Genomic DNA, 24,363 nt, shown 5'->3' with positions numbered 1-24,363 from the left:
AGACACTGGTGTGAAGGCAAGTATTGATCTGTGCATTCTCTTAGAAATCAGAAATCCTACACCCTGTTCTCCCTGTCTGGCATCAATTCCAAAGTAAAACATTGTAAATTTCGACACACCTTTACCTTTCCGTTTAAAAAATCCATTTTAAACTTTAACTGCCTCTGCTATGCTGTTCACAGCTTCAGCCAGCAACAGGGTATGACCTGTTTCCGTAAGGGCTGTCCGGTTTCATTTGTCAAGTTATATATAAGTTACGGTTAGATTTTTTTATAGGGCACGGTTGTCGGTCCTGCACCCAATCCGGAGGACCGGGGTATCTGTTTTCATCTATCGCTTCACCTTCGACCTGTTCAGCTTGGGAGGCCCTACCAGTAGCTAAGTTACCACCGACATAGCTCTCAGGATCACTAGAGCGCACAAGCCCCACCACCACGTCAAGGTAGAGATACCATTGGTGGTATCTCTACCTTGAACAGCACAGCACAGCAGAGGAAGTTGAAAAGTTTAAAATGGATATTGTTGCTCGTCAAGAAGTTAGATGGGAAAGGTCAAGGTGTGATTAATAAGTTGAATTTTACAATGTATTATTCTGGAATAGCACCACTAACAATATGTAAATAAAGTATTGTTTATCAAATGTACATATACTTTTTAGGCTTAAAGTGTGTATGTGTGCACACACATGTACATATGTTATTTATGAGATTTTTCTGTATATACAGTAGAACTCGGATAAAAAATTCTCGCAAAAGAAGTTTTCCCCTGTACTAAGCTTCTTAGGTCTCAATTTCAACTCTATATATTTTAACATATTATTTTCCTAAATAAGTTTATTGGATAAAAGTTTCCCCGAATAAAAAGTTCGTGATATAGAATACACAGTATATTATTTTAATGAAGTTTTCCCCACTTAATGTTTTTTAAATATAAAAATTCTTTATTTCTTGATATGTCGACCACGTGAAGCACAATGAAGCGTTTGCCGTTAAGTTCTCGCGGTTCTCAACTGCTTACTGGATATTTCATCAGCATTTAGTAGTATATTTCATCAGCACTTATTGGTATATTTCATCAGCGTTTAGTTTACATCAGCATAAAGACAACATCAACATTTAGTTCACTTCACCCTCTTGAGGCTTATACACTTCACTATTTATGCTGTTGTTGGTTTGTTGTTTAATGGCACAAGGGCTGCTAAGACCATATTGTGCCTGATTCTATTTACTACTGCAGTTGAAATGTTAAAATCTGTTTAATAATCATGTCTGCTTCAAGAATGCAAAAAACTCAGCTAGATTTGCTTTGTCTCCAATCAGATGAGATAATGTTAAAGGTTCTTGCAGATGTGAAAGCGAGGTGAAAATTGTGTTTCGAGCATTAACGTATTGGTTACAATTTAGCAGGATATGTAAGTGCAGTCTGACAAATAGGCAGATCTTCCCCCATGAGCAGATAAATATGGGTTAAATGTGTGTGCCCAATACGCATTCTAGCCAGGAAACACTATTTATGCATTCACAGACTACATTACTCCCCCATCCCATTTTAATGTATTTCTTCTATGCGATAACCGGTCTTACTTTGCACAAATATTTCTTTGTGCATGCACTCCAAGATCACAACCCATGTGTAAATCATGCCCACCCTAATTACTACTGTAATTAGCTTAACCATATTTTTTCATTTTGAAAATTTTTATTAAATTAACGTGTAACAAGATTTTATTAAATATATATATATACACAGGAAAATAATTTGTTTTTGTCATTCAACTTTGCATGGCAAAAAGTAAGAATTTAAACGTGGCAATGTGTGTTGGTGGAAAGACTGTAAAGTTCACATATTGATTTAATTTGTACTGTGGTTTTATACAACTTACCTGAATCTGCTTTCTCACTTTCACTTTGAGTACTTGGTTCTTCCTCAGCTGAAAATAGTGTATGATGTAACCTAACGGGACTTTCTATTTCTGAGTCTGATATTTTCTCCCTTTCATTGTCTAGGGAAGAGTTGGGGGAAAAGAATAATATTCTTCAAAAAGGTGAAATTAACTAAGCTGATTCACCATTATCATAATAATAGCTTGGAAAATAGGACATAACTAGATAAAAATTTTGCATTAATGTTATTCATCAGCCACTCTTTTCATTAACTGAGCAAAATACCAAAATAACATAAAATAGCAATAATTCACAACATACACATTTAGTAAACTGATAACTAAAGAGTTTCTCAAAGAGCAACCAAGAACCAATAACATTTTGTTTCTGCTCAAATGTCATGTTACACTTCATTCCTCCTCCATACAGCACACGGCATAATTATAATATCCAATGTTTCAGCTACTATATACAGTATATAGATAGAATATGTGACATGTATAAAAAATAAATAATATCTAGATATCAATTTATTTGATTTCAATGAAACTTGTAATGGCTTAACAAATGCAAGAGAAATTTTTAAAACATGCTAAGTACACTTTATATTTCTTCAATTTTTTTAAAATCTTTCTGCTTAAAATTAGTAGTAAAGTTATTTGTGTTTATCAGATTAAAGTGGGTGAATTTTTTTTTTTTTTTTTAAGTTTGCTTTGGAGATTGCTCAAAAATGAGTCGAAGCAGGAGAGAATTTCTGACGCTCAATGTTTGGTGTTTATTGAATTGATATAGAGAAAACATGAACTATTTACTATTCTTTTACACAATTCCATAGGAGCATAATTACTATTAAAAGTAGTTTTATTCATTTTGCAAAGTATAAGTAAATAACAATAGGAATGTGATTTAATAACTTAACCATAAAACAACACACAACTTAAAGGTATACAATTATTGCCATCATATAATGTGGGAAGAGAGTAGTGTTATTATTGTACTTATATACCTTGGTTTAAAGTGGTATTTTTAGTGCAGTAAGTTGAAAGTTATACAAAGACAGCAAAAGCTCAAAGTAGCAGAAATGTTTTCATTCAGGTGAGAACTACTGACGGTAGTTCAACAAGTAACACACACACATGCAAGAAAAATATATACATACAATGATAACCCAGTTTAATATAATACAATAATAAAATATATAATAATTTAAGTTGAAAAAGAGACTCTTAAAAGCTACTGCTACTTATTATATATTTTATTATATTATATTAAACTGGGTTATCATTGTATGTATATATTTTTCTTAACCATGGACCCCAGTACACCAGGCCCATTCATTACAACACACACACACGATTACTTGTCAGTTATTTGTAACTTTTCTGTAACATGCCACAACACAGTTAAAGGAGATGTCATGTGTGTTTTCAATGCAAAGAGTGAAACAAAATTAAACAACAAATTAGGCAATATGATGGGTAAATATGAGAACATGAAAAGCACAGCTGATGCCCTTGAAGAAATTAAAATGAGATGGCCCATCAAGCACTCAGCTGACCAGTTCAATGCTGGTGCAAGCACACAGTCATGCAATAGACAGCACAATGGAACCCAAGGCTGAAAGCACTGATCCCAAAGAGGTAGCTATTGCTGGTGATTCTACTGTCAGGGAAACAAGAAATACATTGTGCAAAAAGAATAGATGGAATAGAACCAGCATATGTCTGCTAGGGGGAAATGTTAATGATATTCTAAAACAGCTGTCATCTTCTGAGAACACAAAAGAGATACTGTTGTACATGTTAGTGATAATGATCTTAGGAACAGGCAATTTGAGAATTTACTTCACATGTATAGGGAAATGTTGAGAAAAAGTCATGAGTTAGGATTAATGCCCAAAAACAAAAGGAGGGAGTACATGATGACAGCTTTATCAGTCAATTCAGACTTGGAAAGACTGTGCAGGGCTTATGGTGGTAGACGTTTTGCTCAGCATGATCTGTGCTTAACAGGAGACTGTTTTCACAAGGATAGGACACATTTAAAATAGAAGTTGTTGTTATTTGGTTTTTAGGAGCATTAGCAACTAAGGCCATACTGCTCTAAGGATATGCGGTGGTCATTCCCTGACCTTTCCGCATCCTCCGTATTTGGTGGTCACGGGCTCGAACCCCAGTCTAATCAAGAAGCGTGTGCTACGCGCTGCTGTTCCTGCCCACCTGGCTACGGAGGCGCCTTAAAATAGAAGGGATGCAAGAATATATGCTGATGTTACTGAGGCGGTGTTAAGCAGATAGAAAAACTGCTGGTTTAGAGGGATGAAATATACAGACTAACAATTTAACTACAGCCATAAGCAGAGGTAAAACTGATTCTTGTGCTGCACTGCCTCTAAACATTGATGGCATCATTACTCTTGGACAACACATATAATGGAATATATAAATTGGAAAAGGATGGTATCCAGATAATACAGTAGACCCTCACTAATCCAGATTAATTGGGGGGGGGGGGGGGGGTCATCTGGATTAGGGAAGCAAAGGATTGGTCTAAAAGACAAAAAAAAAAAAAAAAAAAAAAAAAAAATTAGAACACAAATAAATATAAAATTTGATGATATGGGTAGCGCTGATGAAAATAAATAAAAAAAATATCAATGTAGAGCCTTTATTTAAAAACTATAAAAAGACAATACATTTATCCATCAATAGAAAATAAGACTCAGAAGTTGTATAGCAGACTAGATTAACCAGGACACTTCAAGACTCCAAAGTTAAAAAAAAAAAAAAAAAAAAAAACAGCAGAAATCATAAAATTCAAGTAATAAATAGTGAGGTATAAACAGGTGTTTTGCGAGTTGTAAATAAGTGACAAGAAGCAGCGTTATAAGTCATAATTGGAAGATAAATGTACCTATTATCCCACAACTCCTGCTGTCTTCACACCTGCTGCACAAAAAAACAATGGAAAGAGAACAAATGTTTAGTTTGTTTTAGTGCATCACGTGGATTGTTGTGTTCCGTCGCACTGCAAAAACACAAATTTTGTTTCGTTATTTATGTCAGGAGTGTTGAAAATTTATTTTTTTTTAACAGTAAATATTTTTTATATTTAGAAATTGCAAAAATGATGAGTAAACGCAAAAGAATTGTGTTTTCAATTAAACAAGTGTTTAATTGAAAGTGTTCAAGTGTCTGCAATTCTGCCCAGACACGATAGGAGGGAGTATATGATGAGAGCCCTGTCGATCAATTCGGCCCTGGAAAGATTGTGCAGGGCTCACTCAAGGGGTAGAATTTTTTTCAGCCTGGTCTGTACTTGTTAACAGGAGAGACTGCTTCTACAGGGATGGGAACACTTAAACAGAAAGGGTGCAAGAATGTTTGCTGATGCTATCGAGGCAGTGTTAGGAGGGTCGGAAAACTGCTAGATTGGAGTGATACAAGGACTAATAGATTAACAGTAGCCACTGGCAGAGGAAAAAGTGATTCTTGCACTGCTTCTATTGGAATGAGCAGCAGCCTGGGAAAATAAGATGCAGGATATTTCAGAGACTGCTGGGAATCATTGGGGTACAAGTAAACACATGGGTTGTGTTAGGGTGGCTAAGAGGAAGAGCAGGTGCATGTATACTTGCGTGTACACCAATGCTAGGAGTCTAGTAAATAAATTGGATGAATTTGAGGTATTGCTCAAAACATCAAAGGCAGATATTGTTGGGATTTCAGAGACGTGGTGTCACACAGATATAAGGAATGCAGAACGGGAATTTGGGGAGTACAATGTCTACAGAAAGGATAGACAGAATAGGAAGGGAGGAGGGGTTATGCTATTCGTTAAGAAACACATAAAATCCAAGGAAGTGAAGCCAGCCGACATCGCTGGACAGTGCAGTGTTGAGTCAGTTTGGTGTGACATAAGCATTGGGAGATCAAAATTGAGAGTAGGAGTGTGCTATAGGCCTAATGACTCTGATGAGTATAATAAGTAACTGTACAGAGAAATAGAGTGGGCCAGTAAATCAGAGAGTCTTATTATGGGGGATTTTAATTTCCCAGATATTGACTGGAATTTGGGAGCTGGTCATTCACACACTAGCAAGGCTTTTGTGGATTTATTGGATGATTGTTTTCTACATCAGCATGTTCGGGAGACAACTAGAGGGAGTAATACTCTTGATTTGATTATCAGTAGTGATTCTTCATGCATTAAGAATCTGCAGATAAATGAACCACTAGGTGGCAGTGATCACAGTGTTCGGAAGTGGGATTTAACTCGAAGAGGTAACTACCATCAGGGGTAAAGGGAAGGGGCATTGCTTTCGTAAAGGCGACTACGGTGGACTGAGACAGTATTTAAATTCTACACAGTGGGATCAACTGATGATGTTACCAACAGCAAATTCAAAATGGGAAGCATTCAAAGAACTTATATTGGAAGCTACTAGGCTTTACATACCAACTAAGAAATATTGTTCAAGGTTTAGGCCTAAATGGATGTCAGATGAACTAATGAGGCATATGGCAGAGAAGAAAAATGCACGGGATACATACAAATTAACACGTGACACAGAAGCCTATGATAGATACAAGTTGATCTGTAACCAAGTTACAAAGTAGGTTAGGCAGGCGAAGGCAGATTACGAGAAATCCTTGGCAAAGGATGCAAAGAAAAACAGCAAAGAGTTCTTTACTTATGTAAACTCTAGAAGGAAGGGGGTGAATCAGATTGATCCACTTGATATCAATAGGTCAACTGTTGATGATCCTGCTCAGGTAGCTAACAAACTAAATGAATATTTTGCATCGACATTCACACATGAGGAGTTATTCAGCGAGGGGAATGACAGAGGTGTATTCAACTCTGGCAGTAAGCTAGAGAATCTTGTAATAACTGAGAGTAAAGTGGAGGAGAAATTGTTGAAGATAAACACAAGAAAGGCACCTGGGGTGGATGGAATCTATCCAGTTATATTAAAGGAGGCAGCAATGGAAGTAAGCAAACCCTTAGCCATAATTATGAGAGCTTCCTTGGACTCAAGGGAGGTACCCATGGACTGGAGATGTGCAAATGTGACCCCAATTCACAAAGGAGGATCAAAGGCTGACACAAGTAATTATAGACCTGTGAGTTTAACTTCTGTTCCCGGAAAATTAATGGAGGCACTGGTTAAAGAAGCACTGCAGGATCATCTAGACAAGACTTCAGTTATAGCTCAGACACAGCATGGTTTTGTTAAGGGGAAGTCTTGCCTGACCAATTTGATTGGATACTATGATGCAGTCACAAAAGAACTGGATGCAGGGAATAACTTTGATATTATATACTTGGATCTTAGAAAGGCTTTTGATACTGTTGCACATGGAAGACTGCTACACAAATTGGAGCAGTGTGACATTGGAGGCAAATTGCTGCTATGGATAAAGGGGTGGTTGAGGGGGAGAAGACAGAGAGTGGTAATCAATGGACACTGCTCATCGTGGACTGATGTTATTAGTGGAGTCCCTCAGGGCTCAGTGTTGGGTCCATTATTGTTTTCTGTATTTATAAATGATATTGATGATGGTATATCGGGATTAATGTCCAAGTTTGCAGACGATACAAAGGTTGGCAGGGTTGTCAAGGACACTACTGACACTATGCTGCTGCAACAGGATCTGGAAAGGTTGAGCAGATGGGCTGAGAGGTGGCAAATTAAGTTTAACATTGACAAATGTAAAGTACCACATATGGGAAACAGCAACCCCAGAGCAACGTATCAACTCTGTGGTACTACACTGACAGTGGTAGAGAATGAAAGGGACCTGGGGGTCGTTGTGCAGGCAGATATGAAGTTCTCTGAGCAGTGCAGATGGGCTGCAAGAGTAGCTCATGGTGTATTGTCAATGATATATAGGAATTTTTCTAGCAGGGATAAGGAGGTGATTATTCCCTTGTATAAGGCAATGGTCAGGCCACACCTAGAGTACTGTATACAGGCCTGGAGACCTCATTTCAAGAGCTGCTGGAATGAGTACAGAGAAGGGCAACAAGATTAGTGAATGGAACAAAGGCGTGCTCTTACGAAGAAAGGCTTAAGTTTTGCGAATTACAGTGTCTGGAGACTAGGCAGCAGCGAGGTGATCTGATAGAGGTGTACAAAGCCTTGAATGGTTTGAGCATGCTCAATGCTGATGGGATTCTTCCTCTTGCTCAGAATAATCACCTGAGAGGGCATAAATTCAAATTGAGGAAAGACACAGATGTAGGATAGATGTGCGGAAATTTGCCTTTAGCCAGCGGGTGGTTGGTAGGTGGAATAGACTTCCATCCCTTGTCGTGGAAATTTATAGCCTAAATAAGTTTAAGGCTCGGCTGGACAGGTATTTCGAACGAACAGAGGGGTGAAGTGGAAGTGGTTATTTTTTATTTATTTATTTTACTTTAATTTTTTTGGCTGATGCTGCATAAGCTTGCTTTCTTGCATCAAATGCCTCTACTAATGCTAATGCTAAACAAAAACTTGAAATTATTCAAAAGTTTGAAAGTGGTGCATCCATTAAATCTTTAACGAACCATTATAATGTTGGTAACCAAACCATATGCGACGTCGTAAAAAATAAAGGGAAGCTATTAGATTTGCGGGCACATCTGATAGCAATAAAGGCTATGACTATCAGAAAAAAAAACAGTCTGCATATGAGGATCTTGACAAGGCAACGGTATTGTGGTTTAGCCAACAATTACATAAACCCATAATACATAAAATATGTTAACTTATGCATACATATATACATATAAAAAAAGTACACAAATGAAGCGATATAAGCAATAACACCCACCCGACTCAAGGTCAACAACAATACTGAACAACATGCAAGACAATGTGATGTATTGTGTCTCTCTCTCTGCGCAGTCAGTGACTCATCTGCCTTCCTAAATCCCATGCATCTTTCGAAGTACAGTACTCAACTGTGAACGGAATTTTTCATATTTCGATCCGGATTAACTGTAACCGGATTAGCGAGGGTTTACTGTATATGAAATTTGTATACAGCCGAAGAGTAACTAATTGTTGGAACAAACCTACATCTGGTGTTGTAAATGTGGGTAATGTGAATAAATTTAAGGAAAGATTAAACAAATTATTAGAGGATGGATAGATGAGATGGGCATTTTTCTTATTTATTGTGTGTGGCTGACATTATTGAAAAAAAACTTCCTTTCTTGCATTATCTGCTACTACTAAATCTTTATAAAAGACTTAAAAATACAATTTTATGAAAATCTATCAAGTACTTTAGCTAGAATAAACAGTACAACAGCTTATGTGATTTATAGAAAAAAAATAATAATAACTGCTGGCATTCTATTTTCCCAATTTTAATGAAATTTACAAAGGCCCAACGAATTTTTCAAAATAACCGAAATGTAAAATTTAATTAAAATTAGTCCTCTGGGATTCGACCACGCTAAGTGAGGGTAATGGACAAATGGACAAGGTGAAGACAACAGGCACTTATGCAAAAAATGCAATTATGAAAACAGCTCAGTGGTCCAAAGTTTGGACTACTGAGCTGTTGTATTTTCTTCTCTGAATTAAATGATTAAATTTTTATAAACAGTAGTTATCTGTAAGTAATTACTACAGATTTCAGTTTCTTTCCTCTCTTGCTTCAATTACAGTTGCAATAAAAATAAATTAATGAAACAGTAATTAATTGCACAACTAAACCTCCTTTGTGAGGGTAGAGGGCTACTCTACATGTCAGTTGCAACATATTGTTATAAATTTTTGAAAACAACAGCATGTGACATTCTTTTGAAGGAAAAATTAATTGTGTTGTAAATAACTCAAATAAGTACCCTCTTAGAATCTCATAGCTTGAGCAAGAATGAAACTCAGTCATATTACATTGTTTTCTAGGGGAAATGATTTCTAAGATGCTGGTTTTTGCCTATACACTGATTTCCAGGAATACGATACCTTAATTTCATAACTCATGGAATATTGTTGGGGTGGGGACCTTTTTTTGTATTTTCTTCTTGTGTATATTCCATGTGGGTTTATTCTTGCTGTGCATACACCATAGGCAAAAATCTCATTATCCTCTTCCCTCCACCTCTACTTTTCCTTTACTACTGAAAACATCAGAAATATTCAAACTAACAGAACAGAACAAACTAATCTCTGAAAGGATCTAAAACCTCCAAAATATAAATGTCTCACATCTAATCTCATTGATGTCCAGTTTCACTTACAGTCTTCCAAGCCCACTTACTTTTAATGATAGAATCCCAATTGGTGATTGTCTCAAACACTGCTCATCTCAGTTGTCCTAATTATTCACTGTGTAACTCCCTGTGCTTCAAAGGTAGTGCTTATGCATACTTCCACACTGATATTCTTTGTCAAAGATTTAGTAACTGAAATCTGCACTTTTCGATCTTCTCTGGCTTAAAATCTATCTATCCCATTTTGTCAAATTCACCTCTTTGTTTGCCCAACTCCACTAATCATTTGGAACTCTGAGTTCCTTGATTTCTTTGAAGTGCAATTTTCTTCATTCCAATTTTCCTAGGTGGTTTTAACTTCAGCTGGCTTCAGTTTTCTAGTCACATGCACCCAGCTGGTCAAGATACTGAGGCTTTGACAATTATTAATGACTTTCATCTCCTAGAACACACACACACACACACACACACACTTTTCCAAAAAAAAAAAAAAAAAAACCTTCAAAGTATGCAGTCAAGGTAAGTAGTCTTCTAGGCACCTCGGATCAGAATTGGGTGTAGGTCTCTTCTCCAATGAAGCCTTGTCTCGTGTTTATCTTCAGCCTTATGTGTTTGGCATCACAAGAATGTGAAATGGGGTGATCTGTGAAATTTCTATATTTCTTTTCCATTGATTACTGTTTTAAATTTTCTGATGTCAATGTTTCTTCAGATTGTGTTGATAAAATTATTCTTGTAGAGACGAAATCCTTCATTCCACATTGAATCTTAAAATCACATACTTTATCTAAATCTTGGTTTTCAAATAAATGTGCTAAGGCTATTATTCGACATAAGAATGTTTCATATTGCAATTGGCTCATCCCAATCTCTAGATTCACTTTCCACTTATGCTAAAGCTTGCAATTGTTGCAAGCTTTAGCATAAGCAGTTATTAGTCAATCCAAATTTGATTTCGAACAGGCTATGAAGTAGAACACTTGCTTGTTGGACAAGCTAAGAAGTAGAATGCTAGTCAAGTATTCTAATTCCTTGACAGAATGGCCTCTTCTGGCTTCTTATTAGTTCCAACTTTTGCCCGTCTGTGCTTACACCTCTGTTAAAACCTAATGGTTTTAAAGATAAATTATTGACATACTAATTTTCTTAACCCTTGTATGACAATTTTGATACACCACTTCATGCCACTGTAGTATGAAGTACACTCCATTAAATGCCTCCTGTGGTTTTCCATGAAAAGGAAATCAAAATTACTTTGAACAATCTTGATGCCAAGAAAGCTCCATGTCCTGGTGGAATTTCTCCACTTGTTCTCAAAACCTGTACTCTTGCGTTTACTTCTGTTCTGTATCACCATTTTACATTTTCTTATTCAAATAGTATTTTTGCTTCTGCTTGATCTTAAATCCCTCCCATGCAGTTTTCATCCCATTGCACTTATTTCTACTCTTCCTTAAGTAATGGAGAAATCCATTTACTGCCAACTCCTAAACTATCTAGAAACTTTTCAATCCACTGGTGATATACTGGCTTATGTTACCCACTTACGGACAAATTCAACGGAAAAGTTTTGTAACACTCAAGCAGGTTCTTTATCCCACTCTTTTCTTCTCGTATATTAATGACCTTCTTACATTAATCGAACAAGTTAGTGCATAGCATTGTGTTAGTTCGTATTAAATCACCGAAGTAGGTGAAATGGCATAGTTTCTGCTATATCTCATATTGTGAATGCCTTCATAACTGACCATTGCCTGTATAAAGCAATGGTCAGGCCACACCTAGAGTACTGTATACAGGTCTGGAGGCCTCATTTCAAGAAGGATGTAGAGCTGCTGGAACGAGTACAGAGAAGGGCAACAAGATTAGTGAATGGAACAAAGGGGTGCTCTTACGAAGAAAGGCTTAAGTTTTGCATGCTGATGGGATTCTTCCTCTAGCTCAGAAAAATCACCTGAGAGGGCATAAATTCAAATTGAGGAAAGACAGATGTAGGATAGACGTGCGGAAATTTGCCTTTAGCCAGCGGGTGGTTGGTTGGTGGAACAGACTTCCATCCCTTGTGGTGGAGGTTGATAGCCTAAATAAGTTTAAGGCTCAGCTGGACAGGTATTTTGAACGAACAGAGGGGTGAAGTGGAAGTGGGTTTTTTTTTTTTTTTTTTTGGCTGATGCTGCATAAGCTTGCTTTCTTGCATCAAATGCCTCTACTAATGCTAATGCTAATAACAAGTTGCCCTGATATTGTACTACCTCAAATAAGCAATGCTTCACCAGTGGAAAAGACTAATGTCACTTATTCTTGCAGATACCACCACCCAGACGGCATCGTTTCAAGGCTTTTTGGACTCTCATCAGTGGGCAGGCAGGTGCCCTGGTGTTACAATAGATGACACCCGGTTATGAAGTATAAATCCACAATATGAGAGATGCCAGATGGTGTGCAACAGTATAGACCAGTAGTTTTCAACCTTTTTTTTTTAATAATGGCACCCCTAAGTAATTTATTTTATTTTGTGGCACCCATACTCAATTTTCTGCCTGTTAGATCCAATTGTGTGAGTGAGAGAGAGAGAAAGATTAAATATATATATATATATACAGTACATAATAATTTTATTCTTTATATAGAGGTAATAAGTAAACATCAATTATAGATCGCCACAAAATTAAAAAGATACTGTACACCTTTTTATAAGGAAACAAGCATATAAATTTGAAAAAAATAATAATAAGTTTAACTTAAACCCAAATTATGTGGCACCCCAGTTGAAAAAAACCTGGTATAAACTAAAAAGGTTTTAGGGCTAAAAACACTCATACTAGGGAAAATTCTATAGTCTGAGGCTTTTAGCCCTAAAACAATGCCATTTCACCTACTTCGGTGATTTACTACCAACTAACATGATGCAATGCACTAACTTGTTCAATTAGTGAATTTTCCACAGACTGAGGTTTTTAGCCTCAGGCTATGGGCCTTGCACTTTATAACAATGAAAAATGCCACCTTTCATTCATTTTACTAATCCCTCTCAGAACCTTATAAACCTCAATCAGGTCACCTCTGAGGTGCCTCGCTGCCAGAATCTGTAGCTCATAGCATTAGTTGGGGCATATTATGCAAGAAAGTAAGCTTAAAAAAAAAAAAAAAAAACCCTTCCCATTTCACACATCACTCCAAATGTTTGTCTAGTTCAGCCTAAAATTTATTTAAGCTTTCAACTTCCACAACAACGGATGGAAGTCTGTTCCAGCAAGCAACTACCTGCTGGCTACAGGCAAACTTCTGCACATCTGTTCTACAACTGTCTTTCCTCAATTTGAATCTATGCTCACTCAAGTTCTTAGACTGAGCAAGCGGAAGTATCCGATCAGCAGTGAGCCTGCTCAAAGCATTCAAGGCCTTATACACCTCAATCACCTTGCAGGTGCCTAGTCTCCAGATGCTGCAACCCAGAACTTAAGTCTTTCTTCATAAGCACACCCCTTTGTTCCTCTCACCAATATTCTTGCCCTTCTCTGTACACTTTCTAACAACTCTACATCCTTCCTAAAATGAGGACTTCAGACCTGTACGCAGTACTCAAGGTGTGGCCTGACATTGCCTTATGCAAAGGGTTAATCACCTTGTCTCTACTAGCACAATTCCTATATATCAATGAGAAAACTCCGTGACTTGCTCTGGCAGCCCGTCTCCACTGCTCAGAGAACTTCATATCTGAATGCACAATTACCCTCAGGTCTTTTTCATTCTCCACCTACCTGAGTGTAGTACCACATAGTTGGTATGTTTCTTTTGGGTTACTGCTACCCATAGGCAATACTTTGCATTTGTCAATGTTAAACTTCAGTTGCCACTTCTCAGTCCATCTGACTAACATTTCTAGAACCTGTTCTATACGCCACTAGTAATGACAGTAAAGATAGTAGCATACTATCTTTACTGTTATTAACAACCCTGCCAACCTTTGTACCACCTGCAAACTTGAATATTAAGCCTGATATACCTTCATCAATATCATTGATAAATACACAAAACAACAATGGGCCCAGCACTGAACCCTGGGGGAATCCACTAATAACATGCAGTGCAGTGTCCATTTATTACCACTCTCTGCCATCTCCCACTGAACAATCCTTTATCCATTGCAGCAACTTGCCCTTAAAGCCATACCGCTCCAATTTGTACAGCAGTCTTCCATGTGCAACAGTATCAAAAGCTTTCCTGAAATCAAAGTATAAGATATCAAAATTATTTTTTGCATCCAGTTCCTTTGTGACCACATCGTAGTATCAAATCAAATTGGTCAGACAAGACTTCCCCTTAACAAACCCATGCAGTGTCTGAACTATTACTGCAGTCTTGTCTAGGTGATCCTGTATCACCTCTTTAACCAGTGACTCCATTATTTTTCCTCCTGGAACAGAAGTTAAACTAACAAGTCTATAATTTTTTGTGTTACCCCTTGCACCCTTTTTGTGAATTGGGGATAAGTTTGCATATCTCCGGTCCATGGGGACCTCCACTGCACTGACTCTAAGGATGCTCTCATAATTATGGCTAAATGTTTGCTTACTTCCCTTGCTGCCTCCTTTAATATAACTGGATAAATTCCATCTGTCTGAGGTGCCTTTTTTTATGTTTAACTTCAACAATTTCTCCTAAACTTTGATCTCAGTTATTACAAAATCTTTTAGCTCCCTCTTAGTTTGATAAGCTTCTGCCATTTCCCTCCTTGAACAACTCCTCCTCATGTGTGAATGTAGATGCAAAATACTCATTCAGTTTATCAGCTACTTGAGCAGGATCATCAATAGACGAACCATCTATGTTAAGTGGACCAATCTGATTCAACCCCTTCCTTCTAAAGTTTACATAAGTAATGAACTCTTTGCTGTTTTTCTTTTCCAAAGATTTCTCTTAATCTGCCTTTGCCTGCCTAACCTCCTTTGTGACTTGATTACAGACTAGCTTATATCTGCTGTAGGCTTCTGTGTTGCCTGATAATTTATATGTTACATTTATATGTTTCCTACAACAACATGTTGTTGTAGGAAACCATCCTCCAACAAATCCACAAAAGTCTTGCTAGTGTGTAAGTAACCAATGCACTAGTTCCAGCTAATATCTGGAAAGTTAAAATCCCCACTTACAAGACATTCTGATTTACTGGCCCACTATTTTTCTCTGTACAAGTGTTTGTTGTATTCATCAGAGTCATTAGGCCTATAATACACTCCTACTCTCATTTTCCCTTTCCCAGTGTTTATGTCAACACTAAACATACTCAACATTACACTATCCTGCCATGTCAACTGGATGCACTTCTTTAGATTTTGTTTCTTAACTAACAACATAACCCCTCCTCCCTTCCTACCCTGTCTATCCTTTCTATACACAGGGTACACCCCAAATTTAAATTCTGCACTGCTTATATCTGTGTGACACCATGTCTCTGATATCTCAACAATATCTGTCTTTGATGCCTTGATCAGCACTTCAAATCCAGTAAAATTTATTTACTATACTTCTAGCATTGGTGTGTATGGAACTACACATGCACCTGTTCTTACTCTTAGTTACCCTAACACAGCCCATGTATTTACTTGTTCCGTGATGACTCCCAGCAGCTCTTGAAATCCCCAGCAACTTGCTCTCTAGGCTGCTGTTCATTACAATAGAAGAAGTGCAAGAATCACTTACACCTCTGCCTGTGGCTACTGTTAATCATTTAGTCTTCCCCCCAAGCTGGCAGTTTTCAGATCCACCTAACACTGCCTCGATAGTATCAATCAAATAAACAGATAATCAGCAAATATAATCAGAATCTTTCCTCATATGGTCATCCTTCTGCTAATCTCACCATTCAAGTTGCCCATCTATGGACCCTTTAAAGAAGCTCAATGTCTTTTTTCAGAAGGTCTCCATACTTGAACACAGTATTCCAAATAGGATCTTACAATTACCTTATGTGGTAAGATTATGACCTCACTAACTCTACAGGATAATATTCAACAAATCATTGATAGGACACCATGGGCTTTCTTGCCTGCCTGTTTACAACTTTCAGAAAACTTCATATCTGCCTGATCATTAACTCCCAGATCCCTTTCTTCCTCCACTGTTTTTAAATTCAATAAATTATCCACAAGTGTATAATTTATTTTCAGGTTGCTATTTCCCAAGTGTAAGACTTTGCATTTGGGTGTATTAAAACATAGCTGCCTCTTCTCTGTGAGGCAGCTATGCCTCACAGAGAAGAGGCAGCTATGTTTTAATGCACCCAACTATCTTTGAAGTCTGTTCAAGTCATCTTGAATGAGCACTGCTTGGCACTTATCATTAATGACTCTACCATCTGCAAATTCTGACATCATGCCTTCTGTCCCTTCATTAATATCATTTAAAAAAATGAGAAACAAACAATGGTCCAAGAACTGATCCTTGGGGTACACCACTCCTGGCATTAACCGATCTGAAGAATATCTATTAATCACAACCCATTACCTCCTGCCTTGGTGCCACCCAGCAATCCATCTTAAAATCTTTCCAGTAATCTCAACCTGTTCAGCTTAAAGTGAGAATTATATGTACCGTAGTGGATAGCAGGTCAATAGGATGTGTTTGTCTGCTAGATCTAATGAAATTCATTAAAACATCATCATGTGTGAAAAGCATTAAGTACAACAGTTAACAATAAAGATAATTCAATATTTCAAAGATATTAGCACAGTTGCAGATATAACACATACCTGAATCTTCAGCTCTCTTACTGTCTTCATCATCTAAAGGCGGTGGTGATGGAGGTTTAATCTTCCGCTATATCATTAAAGGGTCGGGGAGAAATACATTTAGGCTTAATTCAAATATACCACCATATTATTTATTTATAAGTGAATATTATTATTTGTGTAAGTGAAGTCAAATGAAATAGCCCCTGAAATGCTACTTAAATTACACCACTGCTACTTAAATTAAATAGTGGAGTAAATGTGTTTTCACAATTTAATCTGCTATCTTATACATCCAAGCTCATAAGTACATATGGTCAGTGCTTTTTTCGTAAAAAAAAATAGGTGCCGTATTCATCTTTGCTATCAGGAAAAATTGAAAATTAAAAGGATATGAAAAGTACTCTGAAAATTTATTTTTCTTGATATTGTTACTTTAGTAGTAATGTTCTTAGAATAAGAACAACAAATTTAGTATATTAATACACAGTTTATTAAACAAATTTATTATTCAAGTATATAAAAAAAATAAGTAAAATGTGAGTAAAATAAGTAAAAAATAATAACATAAGTAAAAATAATTTCATAATAAAGTTTTTGTAGAATATTCCAAATTTTTAATAAGTTCCCATCCGACACCCTATGCCAGGGGTCGGTAACCTTTTTAGAGTGAAGAGCCATTTTTGATCTAATTAGGGGAAAAGAGGGGAGAGAATCCGAAGAGCCGCACCTCAGTTGAAGCTGGGAGTGGGGGGTGATGGAATAGAGTGGGAAGGTGTTTATTAAATATATATATATTTTGAAATATTATTTATTAATACTGAAAAAACCTAACAAACATCCAATACAAAAAACTAAGAGAAGTCCAAACGCAAATATTTTCCTATTTTTATATATGGGTCTGGTAGGCTACTCCACACATCGAACACAATTTGGTCTGCATTTTAAAGTCGTCTATCGCCGTCCATTTGTGTAGAATTGCAAGGGCAGCCTTTTGCCTCTCCAAATCCTCAATTTCAGTTTTAAGGCATTTTAGTCTTGCACTCCACATGTCCTTGATTTTTAAGTCCTCTAACTCCATTTCAAACTATGCTTCACGTGAGCTGTAAAGTTAAAGAGCTGCAGTTACATGTTAAAAAAGTTGCATGCAGCTTGCAAGCCGCAGGTTGCCAACCGCTGTCCTATGCCGACTTCTTTTCTTCCTCTTTGTGTATCAGTTGCTGAATGACGTTTCCGAAGCAGCCACGAATCGACATATTTTTTCTGGATTGAAGCAGGTCAACAGTGGTCATACAATTTTAAGAAACAGTAGTGAAGAAACTGGTTTTGTCATCAACAAAATGCTGGTTGGGCTGGCAATCAGATTCATTTGTGAAAATCCTCGTTCACATTCACTCGATGAAATTAGTATCGTACTCAGAGCACTCATCAAATGCTTCAATTCTTCTGAAACCTTCTTATCAATTAGATATCCACGAATTGCATCTCTTTCATTTAACTGTAACCTAATTGACAATTTTCTAACTCCACTTTCACTAAATACCAACAATTCATGTTTAGAAAGATTAATATCTTCGTTGTCCTCGTTTTCCTTCTCTCGTCGTCATCAGTATTGTCACTAGTTTTTAAATTTGATTTATTTCTTTTCTTTTCTTTCTTTTTTTTTTTTTTTGAAACTGTCCGAAATGTCGGACAGTTTCAAAATTCAGAGATAGGGAAAATTTACGGAAAAATGTGGATAACGCACTTCCGCGAAACAGCAGATGATTATTTGTCGGGGTAAAAGAAAAATCACTTTTCTAATTCGCGAACGGGGAGCTTACTGTTGATTCGCAAAGGTGTCCAACCTATGGCCTGCGAGGAAAGTAAACTAAAGCAGCATTTTAAATTTTATTTATCGAAAAAATTTTCTCATTAAATGTTTTGTTCAGTAAATGTAATTGTGTATTGTACTTAATAAAAGTTTCAAATATTTTCAATTTTAGTTTTACATGCAACAAGATATGGAAAATATAACACACTAAAGAAATCTAACTTTGAATTTTTTTTTTAATATGGCCCCTGTACAGGAAAAGGTTGGACACCACTGCAGTAGAAGATGGACCAGAGCCCATTGGGAATACACCTTGATCTCTATTGGATAGGTTTTACCAGGTACCACTAAGTTGTAGAATGCTTTAGCTCTTAATTTGCACAGCAGCCCTAATTGCCTGAAGGCCAGAAATGCAAACAGTGCGTATCGAGTTAATTCTCTCCTAATCTGTTCACTATATGAAAATTTTCTTCGCTCAATGGAAACTATTTTAACTTCCAAGGGGAATTCAAAATAATTTGCTATAAAAGGACTTCGTTAAACAGAGGTCCGACTGAGTAATTTAGAATTATAAAAATGGTTATATAGTTTTATATAGAAAATATCTTAACAATAGACAGTAAAAAATGCAAATTTGGTTAAATAATTTTAAGCTTATTTGAATAAACATGTGAAAAAAATGTAAGGATTATTACAAATTTCGAAGTGCATTGCATTCAAATATCACACGTCACTGTTAATAAAGGTACCAGTATGCTGTACCATTGCATACCATCCCAAAAAAAAAAGCACTGCATGTGGTTAATCCACTATCTTATATATCCAAGCTCATTGGTATATATGGTTAATTTGATCCTTTTTACAGTCTCAAATAGCTTTCCTTGAAAAAAACTCTGAGTGAACATAGTAGTTTTAAAGTGTGAAAATAATAGAAAGGGAAAGCATCACAAAAAGTAACTACTATGTCTACCAACAGGTTATACGAATTTCATTGCGCTCACCTCCACACGAGGAAAAATGAAATAGAAAACACTTCACTTCATACATGCAACTGAAGAAATTATGTGTAGTAATGTGCAATGTAACCCCGGGGGCTCATATCTAGTGAGTATGGACTTGGCACACCCAGGGTTCTGAGCTGGATATCATCATTCTTCTCTTTCTTAGTGATTCCCATTCTACTTCTGACTCTTGTTCAGAAATTTTTTCTTGGCTGGTGCAGCATAAGCCTCAGGCTTCCTTGTACCATATAGCTAATAATAATAATACCAAAATTTTTTGGTTCAAGTCACCTCTCCAGAAATATTTATTATTCATAAGTTGCCAGTTATAACTACGAGTTTAAGCTACTAAAACAGCTTAAATATAATTAGTGTAATTCAGAGTTTTTTTTTTATTTTTTTATTTTTTTATATTTGTATGTTGCAATTCCATTACTGCATATTCCAGAAATAATTAAAGCTTGATGCTGGCACGAAAAAAAAAAAAAAAAGAACCTAACTGAACCTATGTACTGCAATCTTACAATTAGCACTGATTCAGCCAACCACTGCATTTTCCAACACTGACAGCTTCCACTACCCATGAAACTAACTGATTCCATTAATTAACGATGCAATAATCGCTAAAAGAAATAAAAAAAACTTATGAAAATACATTTTATACCTCTTCCTCTGTAATCTGAATTTGTGGTTCTACTACCATTGGTTAATTTGATGCATTTTTTTTTATAAACCATAAAAATTCACCTTCAATTTACTATCCCCTTTCAGAGCCTAATAAACCACAATCAGACCTCTAAGGTATCTGGTTACAAAGTTATGAAATCATGTATAAGATATACTGCAGGTATTTTCTCATATGGATACCCTTTTTCAGATCTCACCAACCATGCTATCCATCTTTGGACCTGCCCAAGAAGCACTTTTTTTTTTTTTTGGGCAATCTACATACTAATACCACAGTAATCACATAAATGCCTTATTTATTAGAATATTTTCACTTTTTCAATTAATCATTAATAGGACACCAAACAAATCCACCTTGCCCAACTATACTGCATGAATAATTTCATGCCTACTTGTATTATGACTCCAAAATTCCTTTAATCCTCAACCCGCCAATTCTATTCTTATGAATTTATAAGTTACAATATTCTTTGGTTTTTATTTACTTACTTTGCAGAATTAAAACATTGCTACTACTTTCCTGATCATCCCTACAGATTACAGAAGTTGTTGGGAAGGAGTGCTCCATTGCACTGGTTAATTAACCACTCTCGCAATCATCACATGTGCACATGTGATGATTGCGACTAATGAGATGAACTAATGAGACTCGTAACAGAGAAGAAAAATGCATGGGTTGCATATAAATTATCAAGCAACTCAGAAGCCTATGGTAGATAGGATCTAGTCTGTAATCAGGTCACAAAGGAGGTTAGGCAGGCGAAGGCAGATTACGAGAAATCCTTGGCAAAAGATGCTAAGAAAAACAGCAAGGATTTCTTTACTTATATAAACTCTAAAAGGAAGGGGATGAATCTGATTGGTCCACTTGACATCGATGATTCGACTGTTGATGATCTTGCTCAGAGAGCAAACAAACTGAATGAGTATTTTGCAACTACATTCATACATGAGGAGTTAAGGTTTGAAAATAGCAGAAGGTTATCAAATTGTAGTAGGGTGCTTAATGATTTTGTAATAACTGAGAGCAAAGTGGAGAAGAAATTGTTGAAGTTAAACGTAAGAAAGGCACCTGGGGGGTGGATGGGATCTATCCAGTTATATTAAATGAGGTGGCAAAGCAACTAAGCAAACCCTTATCCATAATTATGAGAGCATCCTTGGAGATTTGCAAATGTATCCCCAGTTCACAAAGGGGGATTGAAGGGTGACATGAGTAATTACAGACCAGTTAGTTTAACTTCTGTTCCAGGTAAAATAATGGAGTCACTGGTTAAAGATGCATTGCAGAATCATCTAGACAAGACTGCAGCAATAATTCAGACACAGCATGGGTTTGTTAAGGGAAAGTTTTGTCTGACAAATTTGATAGGATATTATGATGTGGTTACAAAGGAACTGGATGCAAAAAATAATTCTGATATCATATATTTGGATTTCAGGAAAGCTTTTGACACTGTTGCGCATGGAAGACTATTGTACAAATTGGAGCAGAATGGTATTAAGGGTAAACTGCTACAATGGATAAAAGGATGGTTAAGTGGGAGAAGACAGAGGGTGGTAATCAATGGGTGCTGCTCTTCGTGGACTAATGTTATTAGTGGAGTCCCACAGGGTTCAGTGTTGGATCCACTGTTGTTTTGTATATTTATCAATGACATTGATGAAGGTATATCAGGCTTAATGTCGAAGTTCGCAGATGATACAAAGGTTGGCAGGGTTGTTAATGACAGCAATGGCAGTGTGCTACTGCAACAGGATCTAGATAATTTGGGCAGATGGGCTAAGAAGGGGCAACTGAAGTTTAACCTTGACAATTGCAAAGTACTGCATATGGATAGAAGTAACCCCAGAGAAACGTACCAACTGTGTGGTACTACACTTAAGGTTGTAGAAAATGAAAAAGACCTGGGAGTAATTGTGCAGTCAGATATGAAGTTTTCTGAGCAATGCAGACAGGCTGCCAGGGCAGGTCATGGGGTTTTGTCAATGATACATAGTAATTTTGCTAGCAGGGAAAAGGAGGTGGTTGTCCCTCTGTATAAGGCAATGGTCAGGCCATGCCTGACCATTGCCTTATACAGAGGGATTAAATTATGTTTTCACAATTAACACCACGTAGGAAAAGTGTTGCTATTGCGTTGAATGCAGAGGAATGAATACATTCTATGAATGAAATAGCTAAAAGGATTCACTGTAATCAGTCAACAGTGGCACGTTTATTACGAAAATGATCAGAAACTGTCAGTCTAAACAGAAAGAAACGAAGTGGACACCCATGAATAACTTCTGCAGCACGCAGATGTACCAGATTTCTGGTACATCTGGGTGTCCAAAGCAGAAGGTCCTCATGGCAGGAGGATACAGGAGTAAAGGCAAGTACTGCTATAGTATATAAATCATTGGCAGCTCGTGACTCTGATGAATGGGGTTGCTGCTTCTTAAAGTTACATTATATTGCCTTGGTAGACATAGAGATGTACACAGACATGTAGACATAGATAGTAATAATAATAAGCAAGTTAAAAATACTACAAAACATTAACTGGACACTTACCATTAACAGACATTGGGTAATCTTGAAATTTTGCTTAAAAATAAAATCCATTCTTCGATTTTTATTTGTTGAAAACAGATTAATAACTTTTTCATTCAAGTTTAGTGCGCTGTTGCCACCGATATAATTTACTTAATGGGAATTCGGGCGAATACTGCAAATAACAAAAAAGACACCAACCCTGTGGTGACACACACTTCACGGTCAATGATCAAATCAACACTGCTCGCTCCGCAGTTCCTTTGACTCGTTTTGTCACCTCTAAAAAACGTGTATTGGCAACCAACCGACTAGGCATTGACTCGATGGCTGGGAGGAAAATGTGGAACTGTCTAGTGCCCAGTTCTGCTCACGGTTTAACTTCAAAGTTGAAAATGATTTCATGTTTTTATTTGTTTATTATTGAAATGATTATTGGAAATAGTTGAACCAAAGGCCTTAGCTATGGTTGGGCCTGGATGGCCCGGGTTCTGTTTAATAATTGTATTAAATAAAGCAATTATTTTTAATTTATTTATCTTTTTTCTTTTCTTATTTTTTTTGAATTATTGGAAACAGAGGGTGAGTATACTATAGATGGGACCTGTTAAGAAAAATATGCATTACGTTGCATTGTTCTTCAAAAAATTTCTTAACTCCTTTGATTGTATATTTAAAAAGCTGGGGGTGCTGCAGTCTGCCAACAAGCTGCCCCTGATATAGATGCCTTTTCTCGGTTTAACAGCATCACACAAGAAATAAAGGCACTTTTAATACAAAAAATTGAACCAAGCATCTAAATTAGGCAAAAGAGCATGCCAGTTAAGTCTGAGGATCAGTGAAATGTGTTATTTTCTCTGATGACTCAAAATTCAACTTGCATGGTTCAGACAGCCAGTAGACTGTTAGACAAAGAAGAGGGAGGAGAATTTCATCCTGACTGTATCATTTCAACGGTGAAACATTCTGCCTCTAAAATGACATGGGCTGTATTTCACACAGAAGAGCTGGCCATCTTGAATTTGAGAAGGGTATAGTGAATGCTGAGGTGTACAAGGGCATACTTCCCACAATTAGAGATCACTATGGGGACATTTCATATGTGCATTGTTATTACTTATTTATATTCTTTCAGCTATTTAAAAGATTAGCTGCCAGTATAAGGACAAAACTGAAAGAATAAATGAAGAAGAAGAAAATTTGGTTCTGTGAGTTTTAAGTTGGACAATAAAAGGATGCTGACTGGTTTCAGAATGTGTTCGGACTGGTTCGGAAGAGAGGGCAGGAATTATAGAAGTCAAGTCAGAAGAAGAGTGCCCATAGAAAAGGCATGCTGCAGAAACAGATTTCACAGGAATACATTCAGAACCTTATCCAGTCAATGCGACGATGATGTGCAGCAGTGCGAGTGGTCGGCCAATAAAATATCAGTGTGCATTTTGTTGGGTTTTTTTTGGTTATACAGCTGCCTGTCGTCCTAGTATGAGCAATGTAATGG

General features: G+C 36.7%; 1 protein-coding gene across 1 annotated transcript in view; it reads right to left on the bottom strand.

Moving 5' to 3' along the window:
• The window catches only part of Set1 (SET domain containing 1), a 334,241-nt gene that overhangs the window by 128,174 nt on the left and 181,704 nt on the right, over window positions 1–24,363 (bottom strand). The window contains 2 exon segments of the mRNA XM_090389307.1: window positions 1,883–2,002; window positions 16,850–16,916. Of these exon segments, the coding sequence (XP_090245433.1) occupies window positions 1,883–2,002; window positions 16,850–16,916 (187 nt within the window).

The sequence above is a fragment of the Mastigoproctus giganteus genome, chromosome 2 (genome assembly GCF_048544385.1).
Source record: "Mastigoproctus giganteus isolate SK-2022 chromosome 2, ASM4854438v1, whole genome shotgun sequence".
In the NCBI taxonomy this organism is placed as follows: Eukaryota; Metazoa; Arthropoda; class Arachnida; order Uropygi; family Thelyphonidae; genus Mastigoproctus; species Mastigoproctus giganteus.
The sequence above is the reverse complement of the archived record's forward strand: the minus strand, read 5'-3'. Positions and strand labels throughout refer to the sequence as shown.